The sequence below is a fragment of the Chlamydotis macqueenii genome, chromosome 2 (assembly GCF_036417535.1).
Source record: "Chlamydotis macqueenii isolate bChlMac1 chromosome 2, bChlMac1.mat, whole genome shotgun sequence".
Lineage (NCBI taxonomy): Eukaryota > Metazoa > Chordata > Aves > Otidiformes > Otididae > Chlamydotis > Chlamydotis macqueenii.
In genome coordinates this window covers 92,312,460-92,339,167 of record NC_141557.1, presented here as the reverse complement: position 1 = coordinate 92,339,167, position 26,708 = coordinate 92,312,460, and the positions used below count along the sequence as shown (strand labels likewise).

Genomic DNA, 26,708 nt, shown 5'->3' with positions numbered 1-26,708 from the left:
CCTAATGGATTGATTGACTGCAAATATTTTCAATAACTTTAAGAGACAGATTTACGCATGATTATAGATTTTAATAGACTTGAAACATGCTTTATAGCTTTCTTATTTTTCTTCTGACATCATATTCTTACCCAGTTATTTCATATTTTGAAATTATGCAATCAGCATGATTTGAGACTATGCTTTGTAATGCTTTCTAACTACAAGGCACATTTTTGTTTATAGGTTCTAAAACATGCCTGGTTTATATTACATCTAGTTGTATCAGAGGTCTTGTTAAATAAAGTTTTTAGTATCAAGTAAACTGTGTGGCACTATTTACATATATTATAGTCCTTATAACAAATTTTTCTGCTTTTAAGAGTGATATTGCATTAAATGTTTTAGGTGGTTGTGTTTTTATCTCTCTTACAATATCACGATCAAGAAATGCAAGAATGTTTCTTGACCTTGATTTTAGAAGTGCCATGTTCAGCTGGATTCTGCCCCTGGTTGCCTTTCAGAGTTTTAGCACATATCTCTGATAAATGCAAGAACCAGGCAACACAGAATTCTGTCAGAAAATACACTCAAAGGGAGCTAAACTGTACTCCAACAGGTTGTAAATTATATCTATATATATTTTTTCAGTTCTTTTAAGGTCAAACACTTCATATACTTTTAGTCTGAACATTATTTTTCTTACTCTGTAAGTTTGTTAATCAAAAAGCATACTGGTAAATCAGAAGAAGATACTGCAGTACAGTTCAGGAAAAGATGGTAAGTGTGGCTACCTTGATACTTTAGCATGAATGAAAGGAACAGAATGGCATTACTGTTAAAGAAAAATGCTCCACATGACCTTTATCATTGTGCCAAAACCAGCCCACCAGAAGAAGCCAAAGAGAAATTCCAAGTTCGTACTTGCCAAATGAATCTTTCATTTAAACTCTGAAACAAAGGCATTGTTTTTGCCAAACATTGCTAAGCTTTGCTGAGGCCTCGCGTGAAAAACTAAGAGCTCCAACTATTTGGAATTCATATTTGATATAAAACTTGGGCTTATTCCCACTTAATGCAAATAAGAGACTGCACGTTACCTTGAAGCTCTTTAAATTAAAAATTCTATTGACACAGAACTGTGCCAAATTAACTCAGCTATGATGAAATGATTATAAAAACATGGTGTTATGAACTGTCTTGGCACTTAAAGACATGATGAAGTCTCCATAACACTCTGAAAATTTGTTAAAATGGAAATAAAGACTAGTTTTCAAGTAAACATTTTATTTCTGAAACATTATACTCTTAAGGAATTCAAAATATAATGAGATACAAAATCAAACATATTTGTGTTGAAAAATATACTTTTAAAAAAACTTAACATAATGATAGCTTTCTAATGCTAACATACTTCAGTGTCATAGACTGAAAAATAAATTAGGTATGACCTTTTGGTCAACCGTGTTTGGTCTATAATATAAACCTTATTTTATACTTGTACTTTTCTTCACTAAAAAAATTGAAATAGCTTTTCTTTCTAAAACAGATATAAAATTCATTTTACATTCTCTCTTATTGTTCATTAAGAGATAAACTAAAATCATGCTCAAAAGATGCCCTTAGCAATGCCGGTAACTGTTGTTAATGACAGCAAAGTTGATAGGCAAACAGGAGTTTACATCATACAGGGTCTCATTTTCCAGTTGTGTAGTGTACTACCTCAAATACTTGAGCACAGGATAGGAATACTCCCCAACCTGCGGAAGACTTCTCAATTATCGACTAATGAGAACCTGTATTATGAGAGTATATGAAGATTTTTTGAAAGGTAAGTTTGTTTGACAAACAGCTACAATTCTACCAGAAGTAGCTACTTAAAGTGGCAACAGAGAATTCCAAATTCGTTTCCATATCACATACATTAGGAAGCAGGGAAGTCAAACTCTCAAGGAAAATTATATTCTGAAACTGTCAGACAGGCTTCACTTAAAAAATAAATTAATAAACAGATAAGGGTTTATGTGCATTGCTTTTCCCTTCCCTCTCAGTATTCCTCAACCCAGTTAACTCCAATTAAATTTATTAGGATAAATATTTCAACAACATTTTCATGAAAACAGCTGATCAGCCGGAAGACAGAGATCTTACTGCTGTCTTCACTGAAAGCACTGAGCACTATGTGCTCACAAATACCTACTAGACTTTAAGTAACCTATATGGAAGAAAACATTTATGAATATTCAAACTGGGAAAACTCATGATGGGAAGTATAGGAGATGTGGGATGGATAAGAGACGGTGAAGAGCGGCTTAGCACTTGCTGCTAAATATGTATGACTGCTCAGATTAACCCGTGGAATATGTAAATTCAGAGAAATACAAATACTTCCCAGAAACAGTTGAGGTGAACAAAAAGAGAAGAAACAAGATAAGACTCTTGGAAAATTGCCTAATTTCCTCTGAATACAAAGTCCACTCCCTTGGCAAGCTCATAGGGAAAGACAACTTGGATCATTGTGACTCTCAAACAGTCTTTCCCCTAGGAATGCCTTGAAGAGACAATAGTTTTACCAATCTGTGGCCATATGATGACCAGACTGTTTTGGAGCTGGAACTCCTTTATCCAAGGAGTCTTTTTCAAGGTCTTTTTTCTGACCCAGAAGACATCTTCACTACCAAAATTTTCCATTAAATTAATCACCCTTCACCATCTACTCCTATTGTTCAGAAAACCTTAATTCTGTCATTTTCTAAATCCCGAATGCTGAACTTTGAAATCTGTAAGCAGCATTGTTTGTTTCAGAAATTTGCAATTCTGCAGTCTTGCAGAATTGATAAACTTTGTTATTCTTAGAATAAATGTCAACTAAAACCAAAGACAAAAATGCTAACTAATAGCTTGAAACCCTTGCACCTATCTATCTAGAGGTGCTTTTCTTATTGATTTCACTTACATTTACTGATAGAAATGAAATGTATTATCCTGAATACCATTTTAAGATCACATCGGCAGTATGCTCTAGTTCTCACTGATGTTTTCTTTTAACTTTCCCTGGACTGTTCCCTCCAACAAGTTTCATTCCAGTCTTGCAACTTTCCCAAGTCCGTCTCCTTATCCAGTAAAACCAATCTCAAATCCAAGTTTTAGATCCAGTTCATTTTCTTGTCATCCACATCACTTGTCTAACACATTGGCTACCTCCCCACAGGACCCAATATCCTGCTTATTTCAGGTATCCTCCATAATGAGCAGTCACATTAAAATCCATGCTTTTCTGTGAACCTAAACTGATCAGTCACTACCATACCCTCATCAGCTGTACAAAGTATTTTTTCAGCTAATCAATAAATAATTTCCTCTAACCTCAACCTAAGTTCTAACATCTTCAGTGCTCCTCCAGTATGTCTTGGCTCCTCATCAGATCTGTCCCATGTTTCACACATCCTTTTTCAGTTTTTGCCTAGCCTATTTTTCAATTATTAGGCCAATGTTAAGCCATCACCCCAACCCATAGTTTCCTAGATCCTCTTTTCACATCCCCCTCCCAGTCTTTCCAGTACAGAACTATGCTACTGTCTGACAAGCAGCCTTAGTTTTCATCTAAAAGTCCCAATTTTCTTCTCTCCTTTCCTGGCAGGTTCCAACCACTAATTCTGCCATTACTCCACGTCTGGTCCTGCCTTCTGACAGACTGAAGGAACAGGGAAAGGCTTGTAGACCATAAAGAGAAAAGACCCTAAGAAGCCATTGGCTAATCACACATTACAAATGAAGTCTTAAAATTCTCTTTTTTTTTTTTTTGCCTGAAACTGTTATTACCTACATTTAAAAAAAAAAAAAAGAAAATCAATTCATGTTCAAGTCACAGAATGGACAGTTATTATTTGCTCACCTGAAATATTTGTTTCAAGGAGAAGAGTGCCCGTCTCAGCTCCCGTCCATTGGAATTGTAAAGTTTTTCTGGGAAAAAAAAAGACAACAGAAAAGTTCAGCATAAACAAAACTGACAACACGGCAAAAAAAAGTAGTACAGATTTCAAAAGAGTTGGAGTGGAAGAGTTATAGCGCCCACTTCCCATTAGGTAGACTGCTGTTAAAGAACGCAACTTTGTTTTTTATATATACAGGACTTGTTCATTAAAGAAGTGCAAGTAAAACCAGCGTTTAGTTGGCCATAGCTTCAGATAGCATCTCTCAGGTAAATTCACAATAGTTTCACCAAGATCAGTGAGAAACAACACTTTAAGGAGTTTTTGAAAATGCCTAGAAATACTACTCTCTCTGCGTTAATTTAGGGTTTGTTTAAAGTATCATATTAATCTCAAAAAGACTCAACTGAGAGCACTCTTTGCTTTTGTTATCAAAGCTAGAGCCGCTGAATCCCATCCTTGACTGCCTTCCCTCTAGACATTCTTTTCTCATGTTCTCATCTTTCTATTGTTAAATCCTTTCTGCAATGGCAATGAACGTTAATACCAGAAATAGTCGGACAGTCTGTTCTAAGCATAATTCAAAACAGTGTTTTATTCTCATGAAAACTGATCTTGATCTTTTTTGAAATGAAGCAGAAGCCTTCTTTTCATCATCCAATATGAAATACATTACTTCATTTATTCCTCTACTAATGCATACTCATAGAAATAATTTAAAGAAGACAAAAGGAACTTCTCTGTTATCTTTCTGAACCCTGTCACAATGGTTGAGCCTTTGGAAGAAGTCTTGGACTGTACATCTCAAGTTTATTATTGTGTATTTGTAAATGATTTGTGACCAAGGCATGGACAGAGCAGAAGCTATGCTCTTCAAGTCTTCCTCATCTACTACGTTTGCCGTATCGGATAGAGAGAGACTACATGCAACACTTCTACTGTCCTAAATTGAATTTTATTACACTAATACAATCTAAGGACAATTACAAAGGAAAATCAAATCTTCACAGTCACCTGCCGTGACAGACTTTGCGTCACCCACAGATCATCATGAAAGCACCTTCTCTGCAATGGACAGTGGCCAGCAGGTTATGAGATCAAAGCTGGAATGCCCGTGAAGTGGGAATATTCTTATAAGAAAATGACATATCAAACCCCAAAGTTATATTTCTTGCTTTCCCTTGTCTATTTCTCTTTTAATTACTACTTTACATTACAAAATCAAATTAAATTTTATTTTCCTCTCTCAGGAAGTTGCAAAAAAGGCCTAGCATTTGAGGATTCGAAGCGTTTATAACTCAGTAATCAGTTTTTACTTCAATCAAAGAAGGCAGATTTTAGTTCTAGAAAAACAGTTCTTATTCCCAACAGTAATCTTCAACCAATGGAAAAATGTGAAGTAGAACTTCAGCAAAACTTACACTTTTTTTTTGGTAAAGTTTGAAAGTAGTTTTGTTCATCCCTAATTGCCTCTGATTTCAAAGGCAAAATGTGTAGAATTGGCAAAACTACTGTTGTTATAAGTTGTCTTGCACTGTTTATGGATTCCTGACAAAATACTGGAGGAACGAATTTCACTTCAAGTCATAAACTTAGAGGCATACTTTAATTACTCTAGCTTAAACACACACTGGCATGTGAAACTACATTTCTTGGCAGGATAAAGAGTAATTTTGTCAGGAAAGCTTAAAGAATAATAAAGGTCTTTTAAGATCCAGTCCGTCAACTTTACATGCCATATTACACAAAATATTCCTCTTTGAAAGACACCTCCATCTGGCATTTGTTATTACTAATTTCCCTCTATTCATAATTCACCAGCATCATTACAAGCAGAATCTCTCCAAACAAGGCAGTACATTATCATCTTAATTAAGAGAGGCACCACTTCTAAAAGTGCTGGCAACTTTGTACATAAATATCAATGTCCTAACAAATGCCATCTGTTGGTCTTGGTCTTAAACAGGAACAACCATCATCCCGGCCTGGGGGAAAGTCCTAACGAACCATTGTTATGATACCATAACGCTGGTTGCTTTCATCGGTGCATGCAGATTTTTGGTACATCTCAGAGGAACAATGCCGAACATTTTTCTCCTTGGTCTTTTCACAGAATATAACATCATCCTTGGCAAGCAGCACAAACAATGCTCTCCCTGCTCATGTGTAACAAAGAGGATAGAAGTTATCAACTGCAGCTCAAAAGGGATCTATCATGAGAGCTGAAGAATCAATAACTACTGGAAGTATCAAGTTTGGCACCAGCAGTGGCTACAGGACTGCAGCACGTATAGCAAACACTTGAGCTGGTCTGACACCCCTTTTGAGGAGCAGCAGTCCAGGTAAGTTGTCTCATTCCTGACATCTACTACCAAGGTGCAGCAATTTACACAAAGACAACATATGTTTGCAATTCCCTCCTCATGTTGAGCTAATCTTGTTGAATCAGCTCAGAAATAAAAGTTCAGAATGTTTTCACCTGCTATTCTTACACACAGGTATACACTGACTGTCTACCTAAGTCTGGGAACACACTTCTTATAGAGCTGGCAGCCACCAGGAACATCCATGGAGCATAACCCAAGGAGATAAGTGGGATGGTCACTCTTTGGAGTTATGCTACGTTAGAAGATGTTTTGGTTTAGAAAACTGCAGCTCAGGGTGAACCTCACCCAGGGCAGGTAAGCCTGTGTAAGTCAAGGTCCTGCATGGGTTACCTTATAAAACCTTGTACTTTTGTTGTATTTCTGTGTGCTGTTTTTCAGAAGATGATAAATGCATACAGCACATTAACACTCAGGGACACTTGGTAAGAAGCTCTCAAGGCCTTACAAGATTCCCATTTGTCAACAGTAACTTTAACACCACAGGGACCTTGGGGCTCATCCCAAAGGCCCTAGACTACAACCAATCAGCAGAAACTGAAAGGCAGAAATAACCAGTAAGCTCTTTTTCTATGGTAGAAAGTAAAATCAAAAAAGCAGAAAGGGAAAGGCACATTTGCTTACAATATTTTCATACTGAATACAATTCAGAAACCAGATAGCAAATGCTTTTTAACACTTGCTGTTTTATATTAGCAATTTCAAACATTGCTCTCTTTTAAACAGATAAGAAATTGCCTTCCATGCTAACGCACAGAGGTGACTAATTCCCATGGTGCTACCCTGGCAGAGCTGCCTTTAACTGAAATAAATGATGCTTATGCCTTTGAAACAGGAGTCCAAGCCGCTACTACCACCAGAACCAAAAAATTCTGAGGTGCTCCAAGGACAGCCCAGAAGACCTATCTACTCATTGCCTTGTTATAATGTCTTGTAGATAAGCTTGAGTATGTACACCAGGACTACGTTATGCCAGAAACGGAATCTCTAAACTTCAAAAGCAGAAACGCTCACTGCTACACCTTTCCCTGAAACTCCATGACCCTCTGGGCCTTCAGTAAAACACATCTCCTGTCCTTCCCCAGGTCAGGAACAGGTTAGGGACATACTACACTCATACACTTCAACATTAGAGAAGACTAGATCAGGGAGTTTGAGATATCGGACTGTATCTACGTATTAATGACTGCATTTCTGACAGTTACGTCCTGATAAGCTATGCTATTGCAGCTCTTTATTTCTCGAAGACAAATAGTAACGAAGATGTGCATCTGCAGCTGTGAAGTAGGTTTAATTGCAGAAACCTAGATCATAGAAAATTCTCCCGGTGGGTTCCTCTGATGTTAACTAACACTAGAGGGCACTGCTTATTTCTTTATTCTATGAAAGAAAAAGCACTCTGCCCCCTCCATGTGTTTCCCATGTATTGAGCAATACTGTTTGGGATGTTAAATTGGTACTTCATTAATCTTGAAACCCTAGTTTTTACCTGCAGACTCTAAGACATCCTGAGAAACTAAAAAGCATCAGTACTGCCAACCTCAAACATTCAAAATTAGAGTCAAGTCTTTTCAAACTATCAGATAGAAAACCAAGTACTGATACAGGCTTGAGTTTTATTCGCCTTTCTGTAACAAACAAGAGTCACACCTGTTAAATTGTCCTTCACATGATACTGGCTAGGTGTATTTCCTTGAAATAAAAAGAGATTCCCTCAGATCATCACTTCTTCCTGCAAGCGAAATATCTAAGACAACTGGGCTTGTGATACAAACAGGCACACATGAGAGGCAGCCAACCTACAAGTGCCTATTTTCTTGCAGTGGCAGCAGTTTGGTCAAGACAATGCTTCATGCTCTAAAATAAAAACATTATTTGTTACTCTGGGTTTTTGTCTGCATGTTACTTTTCTAAAAATAACTCTCCTAGAGAGGAAAGGAAAACAACAGACAAGTGAAAAGGGATTTCTCTAGCTGAATTTGATACAAACGTGGTGGTGGAGGTGAAGCAGTTTGGTTTGCAACCGGCATCTTTTCAAGAAAGCAAGAGAAGCCTTTAAAGATCTTCATTTTATTGGGCCACTGGTAGCTTTCTAAGGGGATTCTATATTTTCAAAGATGATCATCAGAAGCTCAAATTTCATTGGGTATTCAAGTCTCTCAACTACATGGGATAAAGGATTTTTGAAAGAAAAAATAATTGGTCTTTATATTCTTAATGGAACTATTGACTTTTTTCTGCTTTCTAAGGGAAAATGAGTGTTTTCAATCCACAACAACAATAAACACCCCTCTCCCAGAACTGTTTGAATATTGCTTGGTTCAGTCTCATGTGTTACATCTGACCTCTGACCGACAGGGTACCATCCTCCTCCCTTCCTCTTCCATCACACCCGTTGAATTAGTCCCTGGGATATAGTAATTTATGTAGCATCAGCCTTTTGGGCTATTGGCAAAGGCTCGTGAACATCTGGCTGAGCACAAATGGGAGTTGCTCTGCTTCACTTGCTGCTGCCTGAATGACCTCCACGTCTCCCATCCATGCCTCTTTTCTTTAAACCATAATTTCAAGACTCAAGGAGCTCCTTTCCTTACAAAAACATAAAAGGGAGATTAACTCCACATTTGATTACATTAGCAGGGTACCTGGTACAGATTTAATTAAATGACATTTGAAACATTTCCTGCCATTCATTTCTAATGATAGAAGTAGCAATATTCTCTGGCTTCCATTAGCCACTTGCAAACTGGCTAGTACTTCCAAACGGAAAATTTAATTTTTGTTCCTCTAACAATGAATGAAACAGTATTTGAAGTGCTCACTAAGAAGAAGTGTTAGTGACAGAAGTAACAGAAACAGTCTTTTAAATGAACTGCCTAGGTTGCTACCAGCACTGATTGGGGAAAAAAAAAAAAATAAATAATAAGAATATTTACAAGAATTTTAAAAACCCTCTTTCTGCAAACACTAAGTACCACATTTCCAAATTTATTACTACACTATTCCAATTTTAAATGAGTGCTATTCTATCTGAATGAATTTACACAACCCTAAAACTAGGTAAAAATTTGAGCAGCACAGCAAGAAGTCAGGCATACGGGTCCAACTCTGTGAACGGTCTTCTGAAAGCAGCCTGGCAGACCTCACTGGGCTGCTCCAGTGGGCTCACGGGTACATACAGTGCTGCAGATTTATAAACCAACTGTATATAAAACTAATTAGTGCAGTGTGCCAGTCTTTCACTGTATGTCAAACAAATTAAAGCAGTCCTCTAAGAAAAGAGCTGGTCCTGTGCCAAGAAGAGGCTCTCTTTTTAGTTTTGCTTTTGTCCACAAAAGCTACTCATAAATGTGTCGGCCAGACAAGGCACTCTCCTTTTCCTCTTGGACCCCCCTAGAAAATACACTGAGAGGGGGAGAATTCATTCACAGGCACATTGCCTGTCATTGCATTAACACAATTGCTTCTTCTGCTGAGTTTACTTCGTTTTGCCTATTACAAATCCTTGGGTTTTTTTCTCCAAATCTAATCTTATTTTCTCTCTATCAATACTTTGCTATGCATTAATTATTGCAACACGTCACATGTGAATTCAAGCTCTATATTTTCTCCCATTGATCCAGGGATAAATGATTAGCACTTAGCAACAAAAATGAGTTTTCCCACAATAAAGGACCCGATGCCAAGCAAGCGGCTGTGTACAAATTTCTAGAAGGCTGGCCACGCAATGCTGAGCCCATGTCACCGTCTGCGCTGACTGCTTCGGAGGAATCCACAAGCTGCCTCCAAGGAATGCCGCTGTGGCTTCCTGTCACAGCAAAACCTCCCTCCCCTCCCTTTTCATTCAGTCACATAGCAGCTGCTTAGCTAATTATCTGGGTAGTGGGTCCCCTCAGCGAGCAGGGTCCTTTGCCCCCAGTGGGAAAGGGAGATCCTTTGTGGGAAGAGGATCCTATTACGCCTGCATATGAGAAGAGCTTGCTGAGAATCTGCACCCTTATTCTTTTTCCCTGTAAAGCACCCGCAGGTGGGGACTAGGAGGAAAGCAAGCCACAAAATAGCCTCAGACATCCCTTCGTACCCCATACGCTACAGCCACGCTGGCAGAGGCTTAAAGCTGAAGGTGCAGAGAGCTGCCTGTGGAAAGGAGGCACACAAAAACCCTGGGGAGTCCATAAGTTTGGCCTGGGAAGCAGGGAGGACTCCACAGTGGGATGTTCACTGGGAATGAAAAATACCTGATACAGCCAGCACTTGAGAGTGTTTCTGTATGCTTACGCTAAAGGATTTTCTTGCCTTCTTTAAGGGCAGAAGTCTGCTTTCCCGTCACCACAAGAAGCAACCAGCAAAAAACACAGGGAGATTTCCACAGGGAGAGCATATGGGGCAGAACCCCCACTTTGGGAAGAAGGATTGGAGCTAGTATTTTTTTAATGTTTCTCTGAAGTGGCAAATGTCCTAACTTCTTTCACAACAAGGGAATTAACATAAAACTGTCAGCACAAGAATGATTATATATTTAAATTCAGTGACAAATTTATCCACTTCTCCAGGTACAAGTGTCCTCCTTCATGAAGTGCAGCCTAATTCTTGCACCTGTAATTCCAAGAGATATGAAATTGGATTCAATAGTTTTCAGGTAAAGGAGTAACAGTAAGAAAACTCCAGAGGACCAAGGAGAAAAACTATGACCCTGAGGATGAGGAATCAGAGACACACAACAGAGAAACAGTGCAAAGGGAAGTTCCTAAGAGCAGAGGGGAGTCAGTAAGAGGGAGAACAGACAGCAGGAGAGGTGAAAGTCTGCAGTGCCACTAATACGAAAACAATAATGCTTAAAGAAAGCAGTAATGCTTAAACGATCACCTACAGAGAACTAAACTTAAGAATTAGGAAGCATGGAACAGCTAAGTGAAAAACTGACTCATTTGTGGAAAACAGAGAAAGATAAATCATCCTTTCAGAGTAGGTTCTTTTCTTTCTGAACACATCATTTCAGAACATCCTGGAGACTCCTCCACCTTTGGATCCAGGTTCTAGTCAATTGTTGACATTCATTACCAATTTACAGATAAACTACAGCAACATCTAAGTAATTCAGTGAGCTTTAAAGGAAGGAGGTTTTTACACATATTGCTGGCAGAAGGTACTTTCCAGTCTTCATTATACTCCACTTTGGGAGTCTAACAGGTCTAAACTGATCTCTCCTCTTGACCATTTCTGCCAAACTTCTGTTTATTCTGCTTGGCTTCAAGGAAACCATGTGTTATGGATAAACCATTAGCGAGAGTTTTCCTTTCACGAAACTCTAAATTACTGTCCCTTTGCTCCTGCAGACCCATCTACATGCACATGGAAATAGGAAGAACATTTGTCACGCTATCTGTACACACTATGGCAAACAAATACCAATGATTTATGCTAAAGGGACATGCTAAAATGTAGCAAGTGTCTATATAGTTAAGTGCAAAAGGAAACCTTAGCTTTCATCTGCTGGATCCTGGGGGTTACAGTTACGGAAGCTGGTTCTCTCTGCATGTTGCACTGTATTATGCTAAGGTCTTAAAAACTGGTGGTGTCAAAACTCGCTTTCACCATTTCCATTTCTAACTTACTCGGTGCATTAAGGCCCCACTTACTCATAAGCAAGTGAAAGAAGGACATAGAAGCTGATGTGGGCTGAGAGCAGGGTGAAGCTGGCTGTCAGAAAGGGCTAGTACGCTTCCCCTTAGTTTTATTCCTCTGTGCTCACTACTGTTTTCCCAACTCTGTACTGCAGAAATCTGTCCCAGTTGTCTTCTGCTGCTGCTGTGGAAAAAAAAAGGCCATAAGCAATAAAAAACCACAACAGCAGGTTTCACTTAAATTATGAAGTAAAAATTAGAATATGACGTTAAAACCTAGAGTCAACAAGGAATCACTTAACTGCACAGAAAACAGCTGCAACAACCCCAAGACACTTGAATGGCTCAAGCATTCAATTATTAAAAAACTCCAGGCCTTATAAATTAGTTGTCTCTGGAGAGATAAAGAAAATGCAGGGGGTGTTCATTGCAAAAAATCCTTTTTAGAACTGGTTTTCATGGTCAGGCTGGAGCTGGAAAAATTATTGCCAGGCCAATGCCACAAAAAACATTTGCTGTCCTCTATAAGCTGAAAGCTATGAACAAACTGGAACAGCAAGGCATCTTTGAATCCACTTATCACTTGAATATCATCACAGCTTTTCTTTCAATTAATTCTTTTAAAGCTTGCTGTTGGAAACAATGGCAGTGAAGCAAGTACACTGTGCAGCTCCATGGACACAGTACAGATCTAGAACAAACTGCTCAAGCAGCTCGGTCTTCCTTCCTTCCTTGAAATAAAATGCAACACTAGAAAGGCACATTTGAAAGTTACAGCCTTGCCAACGTATTAACAAAATAAAGATCCCCTGCCTCTTCAGCCTACTCATTCCAGCTACGGAAGAGGCATCGCAGCGTACTTCCCTGCAACGATTTATTTATACAGGTCCTCTCCACTTGAATGCAAAAGGCACTAATATGCTCTTTAGTTCTGAAGTGCAGGAAACAGCACTTCAGGTTGATAACTTCAAAGGAGAGCACTTCTGCACGTCCAAAAAATGCTGTGACTGCTCTTCTGTAAAAGTCAAAGGGTTACAGCAGGGAAAAGGCTGCGTACCAAGGTCAAATATTACAGCACCGTATTACAGCAAGCGGTGATGGAAAAGACTTAAGAGGTCATCTTGTTCATCCCCCTACTAACGCAAAATTGTTCCCTAGAGAGTAATACAGTAAGAAAGTAGTTGTTATATTAAAATATAGGTTACATAATTCAAGAGAATGGGGCCATGGAAAATTGCTAGAAAAGAAAATAATATGTAAGAACTTACTGCTTTCTTTAGAGATTACTGTAACCAATCTGAGGCTAAAAAATAATAATAAAAAAGCATGTTGAGGCCAATCTTTAATGTTTGTTTCAGTTACAACTAGGTCTCTGAATTGCTGACCTGTACACTTGTGCTTGAACAAGCACATCACTGCCTCTTGGGTTACAAGTACTTAATAACAACATGCTAGTCATGATCTGAGTTTTCTGGTTTTATTCCATTTTAAACACGGTGCCAGCATGCTGCCCTGCATGCTCCAACAGTATTAGTAAACAAAAAGCAACAAGCAAATTACAGCAACCTATCATAAAAAAAAAAAAAGATGACAAAATACTTAGGCACACACCCGCTATCCCTAGAATTACGGATGCCTTATCTGTGCTGACAGCTTAGCAACAGGCAAAACATCCAAGCACAAAGTCATCACAGGTTGTGCCAAGAACAAGAATGAGCTCCTGAGCTTCAAGTCCAGACCAAGTTTTACTGTTGTGTAAGACACGCCAAAATATGTCAGAGGCTATCTCTAAGACTAGGTTGTTCCAGTGATCCCAGTCCATCCTCAAGATGCGCATCAGGATTTAGCAGCCTTTGGACCTCAGAGGATGCAGCCTTCTAATTCACAGCACATATTTGTCCCCATCAGAGGTCGTTTGAAAATTTAGACAGCAATTGTAGACCACTCACCTCACAGCAAGGCAAAAAGCAAAACAGCATCAGCAGCAGCTGATAGTGAAAATTTGATTAAGCTGCTTCCCCTCAGACTGCTGCTAGCGATCGCAATGGTGTGTGCATCTTCAAATACCTGAGCCTGCACTGCCTGCATGCATGTCAGACTTTCCAGTCTCACAGCCACACTGCTGAGGGCAACAGGTTCCAACTCAATGTTGGAGGGTTTTTTTTGACCACTTGGAGTGCGGCAAGACCAAGCAGCTACCACAAAATCCTCACATACAAAACCCAGCAGATGCGCCTGTGACTGAGACAGACAATATATATCAAGGATTAATATTTATGTGTACTTCGGCATCACCTAGAAGCATCAGCCACACAGTCACAAAGATCCTTCCTGGAAAGGTTCTAGACGAGGCACCCAACCCCAATTATAGGATTTTCTCCCCAAAAAGTCATTAAAAAATGGAATAAGCAAAGAATTCCAATGGGAATGCCACAGCATCTCCAGGATATTTCTTTTAATATTTCACTACATTTATGGATGATAATATTGATTTCTAAACCAATTTTTTAGAAATTTAAATTTAATTTTCAGACCTCCTCAGTCTGAAAACTCTTGCAACATCTCCATATAACAGCCTCTTACTTATGTCAAACAATTTTACTTGTAGCTAATCTTTCCTGAACCTCTGATATCCTTTCTTGTTGTTGTGTACAACCTCTAATGAATTCACATCCTTAAATGCCCAGACCCAGATACAGCAATTCAACCGAGGCTTTAATGATTTTGAGTAAAATGGAGAAAGAGCTATATTAGAGTCATAGAGCAAAGAACAATCCCTTAAGTAATAGTCTCATAGTTCCTAGCAGATGCGATCTCAGTCAAAAACATCAGCCTAGTTAACCAGCTTTGTTCAAAAAACTTGATCCTTTTTCCATGTGTCTTGTTGTGTTTTAGGGTTCTTGAAGGATGCTTCTTTAGGATACTTGAAGGATATACTTAAATTAACAGAAATTAAGTTAACAGAGGCTGATTTGCAACAGAGAGTGAATGAAGAAATATCAGATGTGTGGACGGACAGAGTACAGCACAAATACTTTTAGCAGATGTCGAAGTAATTCAGGGTCAGCAAGTTTCCCATAATTCTGAAATTGCTGGGAGACATGAAAAATGCACCATTTTGGGAAATGAAAGGAAAAGAAAACCCCAGGAATCAACTGGAACAGAACCACTAAGATCTCAAGCTAAATCTATGCCAATGCATGAACCTCACCTGATGTGTATGCCAGGTCAAGCACTCACGCAGTAAAAGCTCAGAGGTCCCCGCTATCCACCGGACAGCTCATCTCCCAGCATTTCTACTGCTGCTCCACCACGTGCCTTGCCATCTCCTGGGTGACACTGGCCCGTGTTGGGTGTAGGTGCTTGGCACATCACCACTAACTACACCTGCCATACTGTGCTTTACAGCAAGAGGGACTTGAACAGGCATCCCAAGAACACAGCACAGGCACTGTGGTAAGTTTAACACACTGGGAAGGGAGGGGAGCCAACAGCCTCAAGCTTCACACGCCACATCCAACAGCCCTGCAAGAGAGCACTGCAGTTGCTGTCTTTACTCCTGTGCTACTCCTGTGGTGTAGCACAGCCTGCTTGACATTTGAGCCCTCTGTTGCAGGGATCCTTGTGACGTTACCTTTGTAGTTAAATGTGCAAATTCCTTTTTTTCTTTTTTCCATTCTCAGAAACTGATTAAATCACACCAGATTGTTCTCACTTGAACAATTGCTTTTTTTTTTTTTATTACTACTTGGATTGTTGTGAATATAAAGGCTTCTCCAGCAGTGGGAACACACCTTCATATTCTCCTAAGGACCTGTACATCACACTGCAAAGATTTAACAGTGGAATATTTAGGTATTTCGCATCCTTATAAAAATGAGGTAAAAGCAGGGTACTGCTCCACTTCCCAAGCACCATGATTAGGATGAAGGGAGGTGCCCAGAGCCACACAAATTAAAATCAGGAAATTACTGATAAAAGACTGCGTTCATCAAGTGGGAGCTTTACCTTTGGAATTTCTCCTCCATTTTCACAGGTAGAAAAATATCTCAGATTTTTGAGGAACGAGATGTGTGATACTGGTAGGCTCCAAAACAGTATGGTTGGATGTAAGAGTGAGAGAGAATACAAAGCAAATATCTGAGCAATCATCTAATCCCCATTAACAAATACAACAAATAAAAACCTCTGTGCTAAATGCTTCTCAGTGGTATGTGGACATCACTGAGTTTGCTGAAGTGCATTAGCCACACAGGTCCTACACAGCAGCATGAGAAAAGCTTACATATAAAACCAGTCACTGCTCTGGCAACAGATTTGCTCTTCTGAAACAAAAGCTGGCTGATGCCTCCTCAAGCAACAGTGCACTGCCCATTGGGGCACCAGCTCTTCACCTCTCTCACCATCTCCAGAGGAGGCGAAAGACTCTGGAGCATGCCTAGCCTCACTCAGGCTCATTCCCTGCTTAAGTTTTCCCCCAACCCCTCCACAACAACTTTTTTTTTCTAACAAATATAACTTAAACAAAAAGTCACTCAAGCTCTTGGGTTTTGTGTTCCTTTTCATATGGCTCAGTTCTGTGCCGGTTCAGGGCAGTTTCCAGTCAAGTTTGCACTGGGCACGAAATACCATGTGTGTAGCTTAACAGCTGAACAACCCAAACAATTCTTCTTAGTACCAGCAAACCTCTACATCTGTATTTGTTAAAAACAGTAACAACAATAAAAAGCTATTTCTGAAGCACATAAGAGGAGTTTTCCTTTTACCCTTTCAGACAAAAGGCTCTCCTCCTAGCACTCTCCGCATACCACCTACCATCCATTTATATTTTCAAACATTCCTGAAGTGAAATTTCTGTTTACCGTACCGTGCGGCACTTGGCCTGAACTTGTTTAACACATGTTTGTGTTATTTATCCAAACTCATTCATCACAGTTGTAAAACATCTGACAGACGATGGAGGATGTCAAGTATGTATCAGGCCTCTTGCTTAATTCAATCGCTGATTATTTCCACCTGTAAGTAATTTGACCAAAGCCACAGGAAAGTGTTCAGCTCTACTAAATTCTTCTCTGTTCGTTATTAATTCAGTCACTGGCTGTGAAAAGCTCTAGCTCTACTTACCTAATAAATCAGGACAATATCAACCACATGCACACACATACTATATACACACACACAGAATATACACACACATTAGTTATATATAATATTATATATCTGTATATATATGTTATATATATTAGCTATACATATTATACACATATAAATTCAACAGTTTCTTTTTAGGATCTATGTGATAAGAGAAGCTTAATTGCCACATGGATTGGAAATTGTCATTTGGCATACAAATACAGCCAGCTGGGATGCAAAGTGTTTCTTTAAGGTCCTTCCACATTGGTGCCTCTGTTTCCCTCGTGTTTATGGAGAACTGGAGGAGCACAGTGACCCTTAAGGCCATAGCTCTGGTCCTTTCACTCTGCTAACCTAATCCAGGGTTACACCAGTTCCCCCAAAAAACCCAAACCAAACAAACAAAAAAATTACACAGGTCATAAGCAAGTGAAAGCTACAATTAACTCTTCAGAAATGCCAAATTTTGTATTTCTGCTCTTTCTGCTTTACTATCCTTCTCAGAAACAGCTACCATAATTTCCATCTTCCAAAGCGTGTGGTAGCTCAAAGAGTACAAATGTGATGATTAGGGCCGGCTCTTAAGTCCATCAAGAAAAAGACAGGCAAGCACTGATACTGATGCAAAAGTTACCCATACACCAGCATCTTGCTCAGTCTTTCCTGATGTGCTGCATCAAATGATTCAACTTATCTTGCATTACTCACCTATGATGACCCACTCTCTTCTCTACCCCTTCTATCTGCTGATACTGATAATTATCTTTTTCTTGGGAGGCAACCCCACGAAAACAGCTATTTACTGTGAAGCAAAAGCCAGTTTCCCAGCGCAGAACACTTGTAGTTGCTCTGTTAAAACAAGAATAATTTCCAGTTTCCTGCTGTAGGCTAAAAGCTTACAGCTATGGGCAGCAATGTGTTACCATTTACTGCAGCAGCAATAGGCCTTGTTGCAAGAAGTTATATCGAAAAAGGTAATCACTTGCTCTGTCAGCTGGATGAATACTCAAATTTCCAATTCGCATCCCTAAGCAACCAGCCAACAACCCTCAAGCACATGAAGATGTGGAAATTGTCACCCCGACTGATCCCCTGCTGGTCAGGACCTCTAAATTCTGTCCCAGCTCACAGAACAGACACTCCTGTCTTAGCCACAAAACTAAGTGGTTCCCTGCTAAATTTTAAGGTCACGAAACTACAGGTCCTATTTCGGCCACAACATTGCATAACCTTAGGCATGCATAATCATGTACGAACACACCCATTCCTGAACAACAAAGCTGAGCTGGCATAATACACAAGGAGTAGCTGGTACCATGAACATCAGCCAGTTGCTCAAGGTCTACCCTTCACAAGCTCCTGTAGATTTGCATAGCCCTGATGGCTTCACTGAGGAGATACCAGAAGAGATTCAATATGATTTCTAAGTAAAAAGATTTATGACTATGGTATGCATGCAGGTACCGTTTATTTTCCTCAGCTAACACATAATTTTCTTATTTCCTATCAGCTCAGCTAAACAAAACGTAAGGATATACCTTGTACATAAATTAAAACAATCAATCAGTTCAGGAGTCTTTATCCTTAGTGGTATTCAATACCTGACTGGACAGTCCTGAGCACCCTGCTCAGAGCAGGGGAGTTGGATGAGACAATCTCCAGCGGTGCCATCCAACCTCAACAATTTTGCGAATAGTCTTCAAACAATTCTGCATAGTTTCTGGTCCAGCTGACAGAGCTGATGCAGGCACATATTACAGCACACATGCTACACACACTCAGCTACTTAATGTGAAATTTTTTAATTCCCATGCATAGGAAAATATAGTAACACCAAATCCATAAATTAACAAATTCACGTAGCATAAGCATCATGTATACTAAGTCCATGCCGTTTGGAATCAGATTCTGCAACTGTAAAGTAAAAACTGGTCTGCTTTCTGTGATTACTGACCACAAGTACTGCCTTGCCTTTTTACTTCTTGTGTCTTGCAGAAAGATCTTTCGTTGTTCCTTTTTTTTTTGGCATACTTTGCATTGCTTATTAATCATACTGACACAAGTCTATAACCACACAACTAGAAGCAAGTGAACATCTAGGATATGCAAGAATATTAAAAGGACCCGATCCTCCCTTCAGGGTTCCTAATAGGCTTTACAGAGTTAAAAAAAAAAAAAACCAACGAAAAAAACCCCCAAAAACACAACAAAAAAAACAAACCTAGTCCAAAAAGAATCATAGGTGCTACGAGAATTCAAGATCCATTCACTGTTCCCGACAAAGCCACAACTGTTTGCTGCACGGTTCGGCCATCTCAAATGTTACTTTTTTTTTCCCTTGAAGAACTGCATAAAACATTATGAACTACATTACTACATTTTCACTTGAGAGCACAGGCTGGTTAGTGCAGACCTCAGAGTAAATAAAAATCCCCATCCACTCGCACTTCAGGAATCCTGTACAAATGTATTTGTTTCAGATTTGTGTCAGACTGAATCCAAAAGGAGTACTGGATCACTGCTCTGCATTTGAAATAAAACACTTAGTTTTGTACAGTTATAAGTTTACACTGTGTTGACGTTCCTTGATGGCTGGGAAACATACCCAGCAAATTGCACACAACTGAAAGGACTCTTGCAAAGGCAGAAGGGCCCTGGGAGAACAAGGCCCAGGGAAAAACCAGGGCAGTAATCACAGAGTGAAAAATCTCTGGTTCTCTTAAGTCGGCTGGATCTTTGCCATTGCCTTTGAGAGTCCTTACCTTCTGAGGGTTAGTGTGGATCTGATCCCTTTGCCTCCCTCCACCCGACCCTGTTATTATTTCTAAAGTCTACACAGAGCCACTGGAAAACAAGGATGATGACAGGGGATGAGTACAGAAGGCAGCTCCAGCAAGAAAACAATAGAGTTTGTACATCTGATTATATTTATTACCTTCAGAAAATAGGAAAATGTGGTTTCTTAGAAGAAACACAGGATATACATATTATTACTACCATCTACAGAAGGAAAACCATGAAGAAATAACCAGTTGCTCAAGGTTGTCTTAGTGGTGCTTCTGGTCTGCAAGCAGTACAGAAAGCAGACAGTGAAGCCGAAAGGACAAAATACCATAAGAAAGAAAAAGGCCTTTTTCTTTGGACTGAATAAATATTTGTCACTGTAGACTTCTTTTTCTTTGCTCTTGGCTAGGCTTTTTATGCAAATCAGTGCCCCACAGCCTCCTGCCATACGCTGCATATGAGACAACCTCTCAAATGCGTACAGAAAACTTCAGCTGGCGCAGGATTTGGCAACTTGCTTGTTAAGTGACATTTAAATTCATGAGCATATTAAATCCATGATGCACAATCTGCTTGGGTAGCCTGCTAGTTTTAAGATGTTAGTCTAGACCTATAAAGCCCTTAATGTCTTGGGACCTATTTATCCAGGAACTGAGCTTTCTGGAGGTTTTCTGATGAAACAAAAATTATTATCAGAAAGCGCCAGTCACCAAGTTGGAAACATTGCATTCAAAGTCTCTTGCAGTCAACAAACTTTCTTTAGATCCAAGATAGGATCCCAGCGAGGTTTGTCTAGATTAATTACAGCTAGGGATCCAGGAAAGAGATGGTCTTCAGCCCTAAGATGGTCCTGTGGGAAGACGTGAGACTGAACCATGGTGAGACAAATCAGAAAGGAACAAACTGCAGGTTCTGAAAGGCAGAGAGCTGGCTCACAGAGCCCAGGCTCCACTGCAGGAATCCTAGAGAGCCCAACTCAGAGCCAAAGCGTCGAAAAAATGAGAAACGTGCATTTCAGTCACAGGTTTAAGAAAGAAAAAAATAATTTGTACGCAAAGTACCTTTACTTCGATATAATTTTTCTGCAGAGGTATTAGGATGGTATTTCCTGAGCAGTTCCTGAGCTGTGCCTCAGAATATTGGGTGTGTTTGTGAAATCTCTGTCACTCCTCACTCCCTGTAACTTCAGGGGTTTGCATGTCTGGAACAATCTTAGTTTTTTCCGGTGTTTTATTAGCAGCCCCTGTCTGAGAAATGCCAGGTGGCATCATGCCCAGAATTGCTTGCCAGCTAATCTCAGAGGATTGGGCATTATGCCATTTGAATTAAAAGAGCTCAGCTCTAACTCACTGATAACATTTAGGAATCAAACCAATAAAACGAAAAAGCAAAATGAATATGAATAATCTCTGCATGCACACAAGATGATGGCTTTTACTGAAAACATATACAGTCATGAAGAAAGGAAAAAAAAAAAAAAAACAGTAGCAGTCTTTTCTCCAAAACAAAAATAGGGTTCAAGTGAGAACAATCTGGTATGATTTAATCAGTTTCTGAGAATGGAAAAAAGAAAAAAAGGAATTTGCACATTTAACTACAAAGTTAACGTCACAAGGATCCCTGCAACAGAGGGCTCAAATGTCAAGCAGGCTGTGCTACACCACTCACCCCACAGAGTGAGAGGAAAAAGAGGGAGAAAGGAATTTGCATCTGAAGGGAACAGTGGAGTTTTGCCCTCAGGCCCTTCATTCTGGCATTTTGAATGTCCTTCCTAAAATAAATAGGACGTTTATTTCATGAACACCAATAAAATCATAAATAGCCAGTTAAAAAGTCCACGTAATCCTCTCTAACATTGTCCACATCAACAATAAAAGATGGGATACTTCAGCATGTGCACGTAGACGAGCGGGTAAGAACACAGACTAACAATTCTATAAATTATAAACTTTTTCTATCACAAAGTTTTTAAGTTTTATAGGCTAGAAATTCCCACGTACAACACAGCCCACAGGAGGGGTATGGGAAGGAAAAACACAAGGCTAATAAGGATGTGACTATTAGGAAATAAAACAATTCAAAACCATTTCCTATAACACAATTAAAGAAAAATATGGGAGGTAACTTTGGCTTACTCTACCTGCTGTCTTTATAAAGCCATTTGTGTTATTTACATCTTCTCTTCTATTCTTTCGGAGACCATGAGTCAGTAGAGGACAGTCATTTTTCCTTCCATCTTGGAAGGTCAGCTAGTCTCCCTCTTGGAGTATTTCACAGCTAAACTAACAGAGACAACAGCTAATCAAATTAAATAAACTATACAGAAAAAAAAACCTGTCCTTTTCCTGTGACATAAAAACATCTAGCCGATCTTTTCAGGACCATCCGCTGTGAAATAACAACTGAAAGGGGAGTTATTAGGTCTCTCTGACAAGCAAGGCGCACTCCGTAAGGTGAAGCACTTTTAACTTGGGTCAGAACAAAGCCCCACCGTTCAGATAGATGGAGGCCTGTAAAAGTCACTTGCTTTTTCAGCGCTGTTCGTAAAGCGTGGACCTTCGCTATAAACAGGCATACTGGCATCATTCAAACAGAGGCGGACGCTTCAGAGAGTGTGTGATCTTATGCAAGGCCATCTCCCCACCTTCGCCCCTCTGCCTTCAAAGCCCCTCAGGGGTCCTGCTGCCTCCCCATGGCTCTGCCAGGCTGCTAGGGGATCAGTCCTGCCCCAAAGTATCAGCACCACCATGCAAACACGCTAGCCTTGTCAGGGACAGGCCTGCTGGTGCCAAAGGGACAACCGTTCGTGCCTGGCTCAGGCAGTCCTTCCCCACCACACCTCTCCAGCATCTTTCCACGTGGTGCCCTCACTACTGATTCCTCAGTTCTCTCTGAACTGACAGAAGCTCCCTGTCAGCACTGCAGCTTCCCCTTCTCCTTCGTTGTCACTCTGGCCATGACACCCATGTTCTCCGTACCGACTTGTTTCCCCACGCGGGGCAGTTTCAAGACACTCAGTGACCACCCACTGACCAAGGGGGCCAGCTCTGCACCAGGTACCCCTGGGACATTCGGCTGGGAATGATCCAGGCCAAAAGACTGGGCTGCTAGGACGTGCAGCTCTGGGAGCGTGCTTTTGCACACAGGCACTGCAAACCCCGCTCTGCAAGCCTTGCCTCAAGGTGCCAACACCGGCCTTGATGGAGTGGAGATGTAACACAACGCTTCTTGCAGAAATATGTTGCTGGCTCCTGCAATCCACTTTTTCTCCTGCAGACCCAGCCCCACAGACCGTGCTGACAGAGCACAGGAAGGAGAGGACCCCCAGAAGCAAACCCTGTAGCACTTCTTTATCCTTTCTGCTGGCATGGCTTGCAGTAACAACCACATTAAAAACAAGTGAAAAAGCAGAACACTACTGAAACATTGAATTTTGTATGTATTATCTTCATTCCAAAACACACATTTCTTCCAGTGAGATTCATATCTGACTTGTTATTGACCCAGACAGGAATTTAGAGGGAAAGGGACTAGCCTCTGAAGTGCTATCCAAAAAAATGTTTACTACCTAATTTATTAGCTACTATCAGTTTCTGGGGTGCTTCTTCAACCCTTAGCAAAGTTTGTTCATGATAAGACAGGCACTAAAGCAAAACCAGAACTAAACCTCACTTCAATGAGAGCAGAACAGATCGAACCTAGAAATTAATCAAGGACAAGAAGCATAATTACGGATGACACTTGTACAAGGTCATTTCCCATAGCCCAGCAGTACGTTTCTATATTGATCTTTTAGCCTCTGTAGGACTGGATTAGTTACAGTACTTATACTGCCAAAGACAGTCAGATTTTTAAATACTTCCTTACATCCCGTTTCTTTCAAAGCTGTAACATATACCTTGCAGAATTCCTCAGGATATCAAATGCTATGGATAGGCAGGAACTACCCAGATTTGTGCTCTATGTTATATCAAGCCCATCGTCAATACTAAGCAATTATATAAGATGGATTTACAATACATTTTTGGAGAATGCATAACATACACACATACAAATGCACGCAAATAATCAAAGCGTATTGTGCCATTCGCATCTTTCAGGTGTTATCGTTTAAGTCACAGTTCTGATCAAAATACACTGTCGTTTTCCTCTACTAGTAACATGGCTCGTGATTTATCAAATACCAGAATACCAAAAGAGACATTTAACTGAAAAACTACGTGCCCTGAAAGATGTAAAGCAATACCCACTGCAACTGCTTTTACTTTGGCATGCTGGCCTTCTTCCCAGCATGAACGGATGTGACAACAGACAGATTACAGTTTACAGATTATAAGGAAAATATCCTGGATAAACAAGTTGGCTAGTTACACGTGATCAGAAAATCAGCTCACTTCAAAATCTCTGAAGCTAAAAAACAGTAATTAAAAAAAAAAAGATTAAAAAAAATAAAATAAAATCAAAGTTCCTGTGAGAAGTGACCCAGGACCTGAACTCCAGATTCAGTTATTCCCTGAGCCCTGGATTAGTAGATGAGCCTGAACGTGGCAAACATGCTCTTTCTACAGGCTATTTAAAAAAATAACACTTTCATTAGATAATTAAAATCAAGCACCATTTTTCTGTCATTACATCAGAATTTGCCTAAAGAAATCAACATTCCTGAAGCTGGAGCACTCTAGCCATGCTACACGTGCTGTCAGAGGCAGGTTAAATCAGTCGGGAATCCTAGCTGCCTAGTGTCTGGCTTCAATTTTCCCAGGCAGTTACTTCCTTAGCATTAAACTACAGTAAGTCAGTACACTGGAAGAAGTATTTCCTTTTCTTTTTGAGATGCTGTCTTATGAAAAGTCTAATTAAATTGAATCTTTTGCAAGTAGATGGAAATCGTTTCCTAGGCTACAGCCCGCAGAGCATCGCGGCACCACCTATCCACCAAAACCTTTTTCCGCTAGATAAACCTGTTTGTGCATCTTGTGGTCACATTTTTGTCTTCTCTCAGATTGCTCTCTGAAGGGCAACACAAAAGACAGCAAATACATTTCTGTGACTGTTTTGGCATGGGAACGATTTCACACAACAGCATTTCCCTACCACTCCGGTAGGGTAGGTCCAGCAGCACAAATCGACATCACACCAGTTTGCACCATTTGCAGGCGAACTGCTCTCCCTCTTCCCGTACACCAAGTCTGCAGAATCCACAGAAAAAGTTCTGTCCAAATCTGAAGAGATTAAGTGAAGGCAAAAATGAACTTTTTTTTTTTTTATCTACATAACAAGCATGAAAACCACCAAAAAGCAAATGTGAATTTAGTAATGCTACAGAGCTATAGTACGCACACACACAGTTTGCACTTTCCTCTCTTTATCTAACTTGTGAATCCAAAGTAGCTTTCATGACAAGCCCTTGCTTGAAATCCTTAAATCTTCTACTCATTTGGCTCACTTAGATGAAAGTCCGGAAGACAAAAACTTTTGTTTCATGCCATCCCCAGCAAGCGGAACCGAAACAAAGACCTGATGGCTATTTTACGTTTGAAATATTGGCTTCAAAGCAATGGGGACAGCACAGTGTGGGTGGGCCTGACACAACAGCTGTCTTAAAACAAAGAGCCTATATATAAAAAAAAGTTCACAAGAGACAAGATTTACCCAGAAAGAATTATATCCAACAGAAATGAAGATGAAGAAGAGGACGTGCATGCATGTGTGTTCAGGGAAAGTAAGAGGAGAAAAGTAATGACGTAGTTTAAAAAAAGAACGATATCTAAGAATTTTGTATCCAATTCCAGCTGTAACCATTTACATGGAAATTATTCTTTAAAATCTTTCTGACTGTATTACAGTATTGGAGCAATGCCATATAAAATGAGAATAGGTACTTGAGCTACTGATGGGGCAAGACACTCAAAAAGCGGGTAATTTTAATTACATGTTTGTCTTCAAATAAGACATTCCATGCATCTACAAATTAACTCAGAATAACAAGGACCATACCATTAGCGAATAAAAATGTTGATGAGGCGAATAGTTCAGGCTGGAAGGGACCTTTAAAGGTCATCTAGTCCAACCTCCTTGCAAGGGGCAGGGACATCCCCAACTAGATCAGGTTGCTCAGAGCCTCATCCAACCTGGCCTTGACTGTTTCCAGGGATGGGGCATCCACCACCTCTCTGGGCAACCTGTTCCAGTGCTTCACCACCCTCATTGTAAAAATTTTTTTCCTAATTTCCAATCTAAATCTACCTCCCTCTATTTTAAAAACATTACACTTCGTCCTATCACAACAGGCCCTGCTGCACAGCCTCTCCCCATCTTTCTTGTAGGCCCCCTTGAGGTGCTGGAAGACCGCTATCAGGTCTCCCCGGAGCCTCCTCTTCTCCAGGCTGAACAGCCCCAACTCTCTCAGCCTGTCCTCATAGGAGAGGTGCTCCAGCCCTCTCATTACCTTCGCAGGCCTCCTCTGTACTCGCTGCAACAGGTCCACATCCTTCTTATGTCACTTGGGTGTACACCTTTTTAGTCCTCACGCTGAAGTCTTACGACCCTGACACCCTCCTCAGAAAAGACAGCACTCCAGGTCATGCTGCAACATGCCACAACACAAGGAGCCTCTCCCTTGGAGCTGGGAGCTTGATGAGCCCACACCACATGCACCCACTGCTCTCAACAGCCTGAGCTATGGTTTTTGGGTCAGAGGATCTGTGCTTCCAGCAACAAGCAATATCATTAGAATGGACAGGAATATTAATTTAGAGCGAACCAGGATATATTCATATTGTAAACCTCTCCTCTCTCTCACACATGCGTGCACAAAAACTTTCTGTTTCCCACCTTCTCAGAGTGATTTGTGGGTAGAAGCTGAGATGCTT

The 26,708-nt window shown here is 40.1% G+C and overlaps 1 protein-coding gene across 3 annotated transcripts in view; it reads right to left on the bottom strand.

Annotated features, from left to right (window-relative positions):
- FHOD3 (formin homology 2 domain containing 3) overlaps positions 1-26,708 on the bottom strand; it is a 393,419-nt gene that overhangs the window by 205,130 nt on the left and 161,581 nt on the right. For all 3 annotated transcript variants that reach the window (XM_086740433.1, XM_086740431.1, XM_086740432.1), the window contains exon 4: positions 3,875-3,942. In XM_086740433.1, coding sequence (XP_086596559.1) covers positions 3,875-3,942 — 68 coding nt within the window. The remainder of the gene's footprint in view (positions 1-3,874; positions 3,943-26,708) is intronic.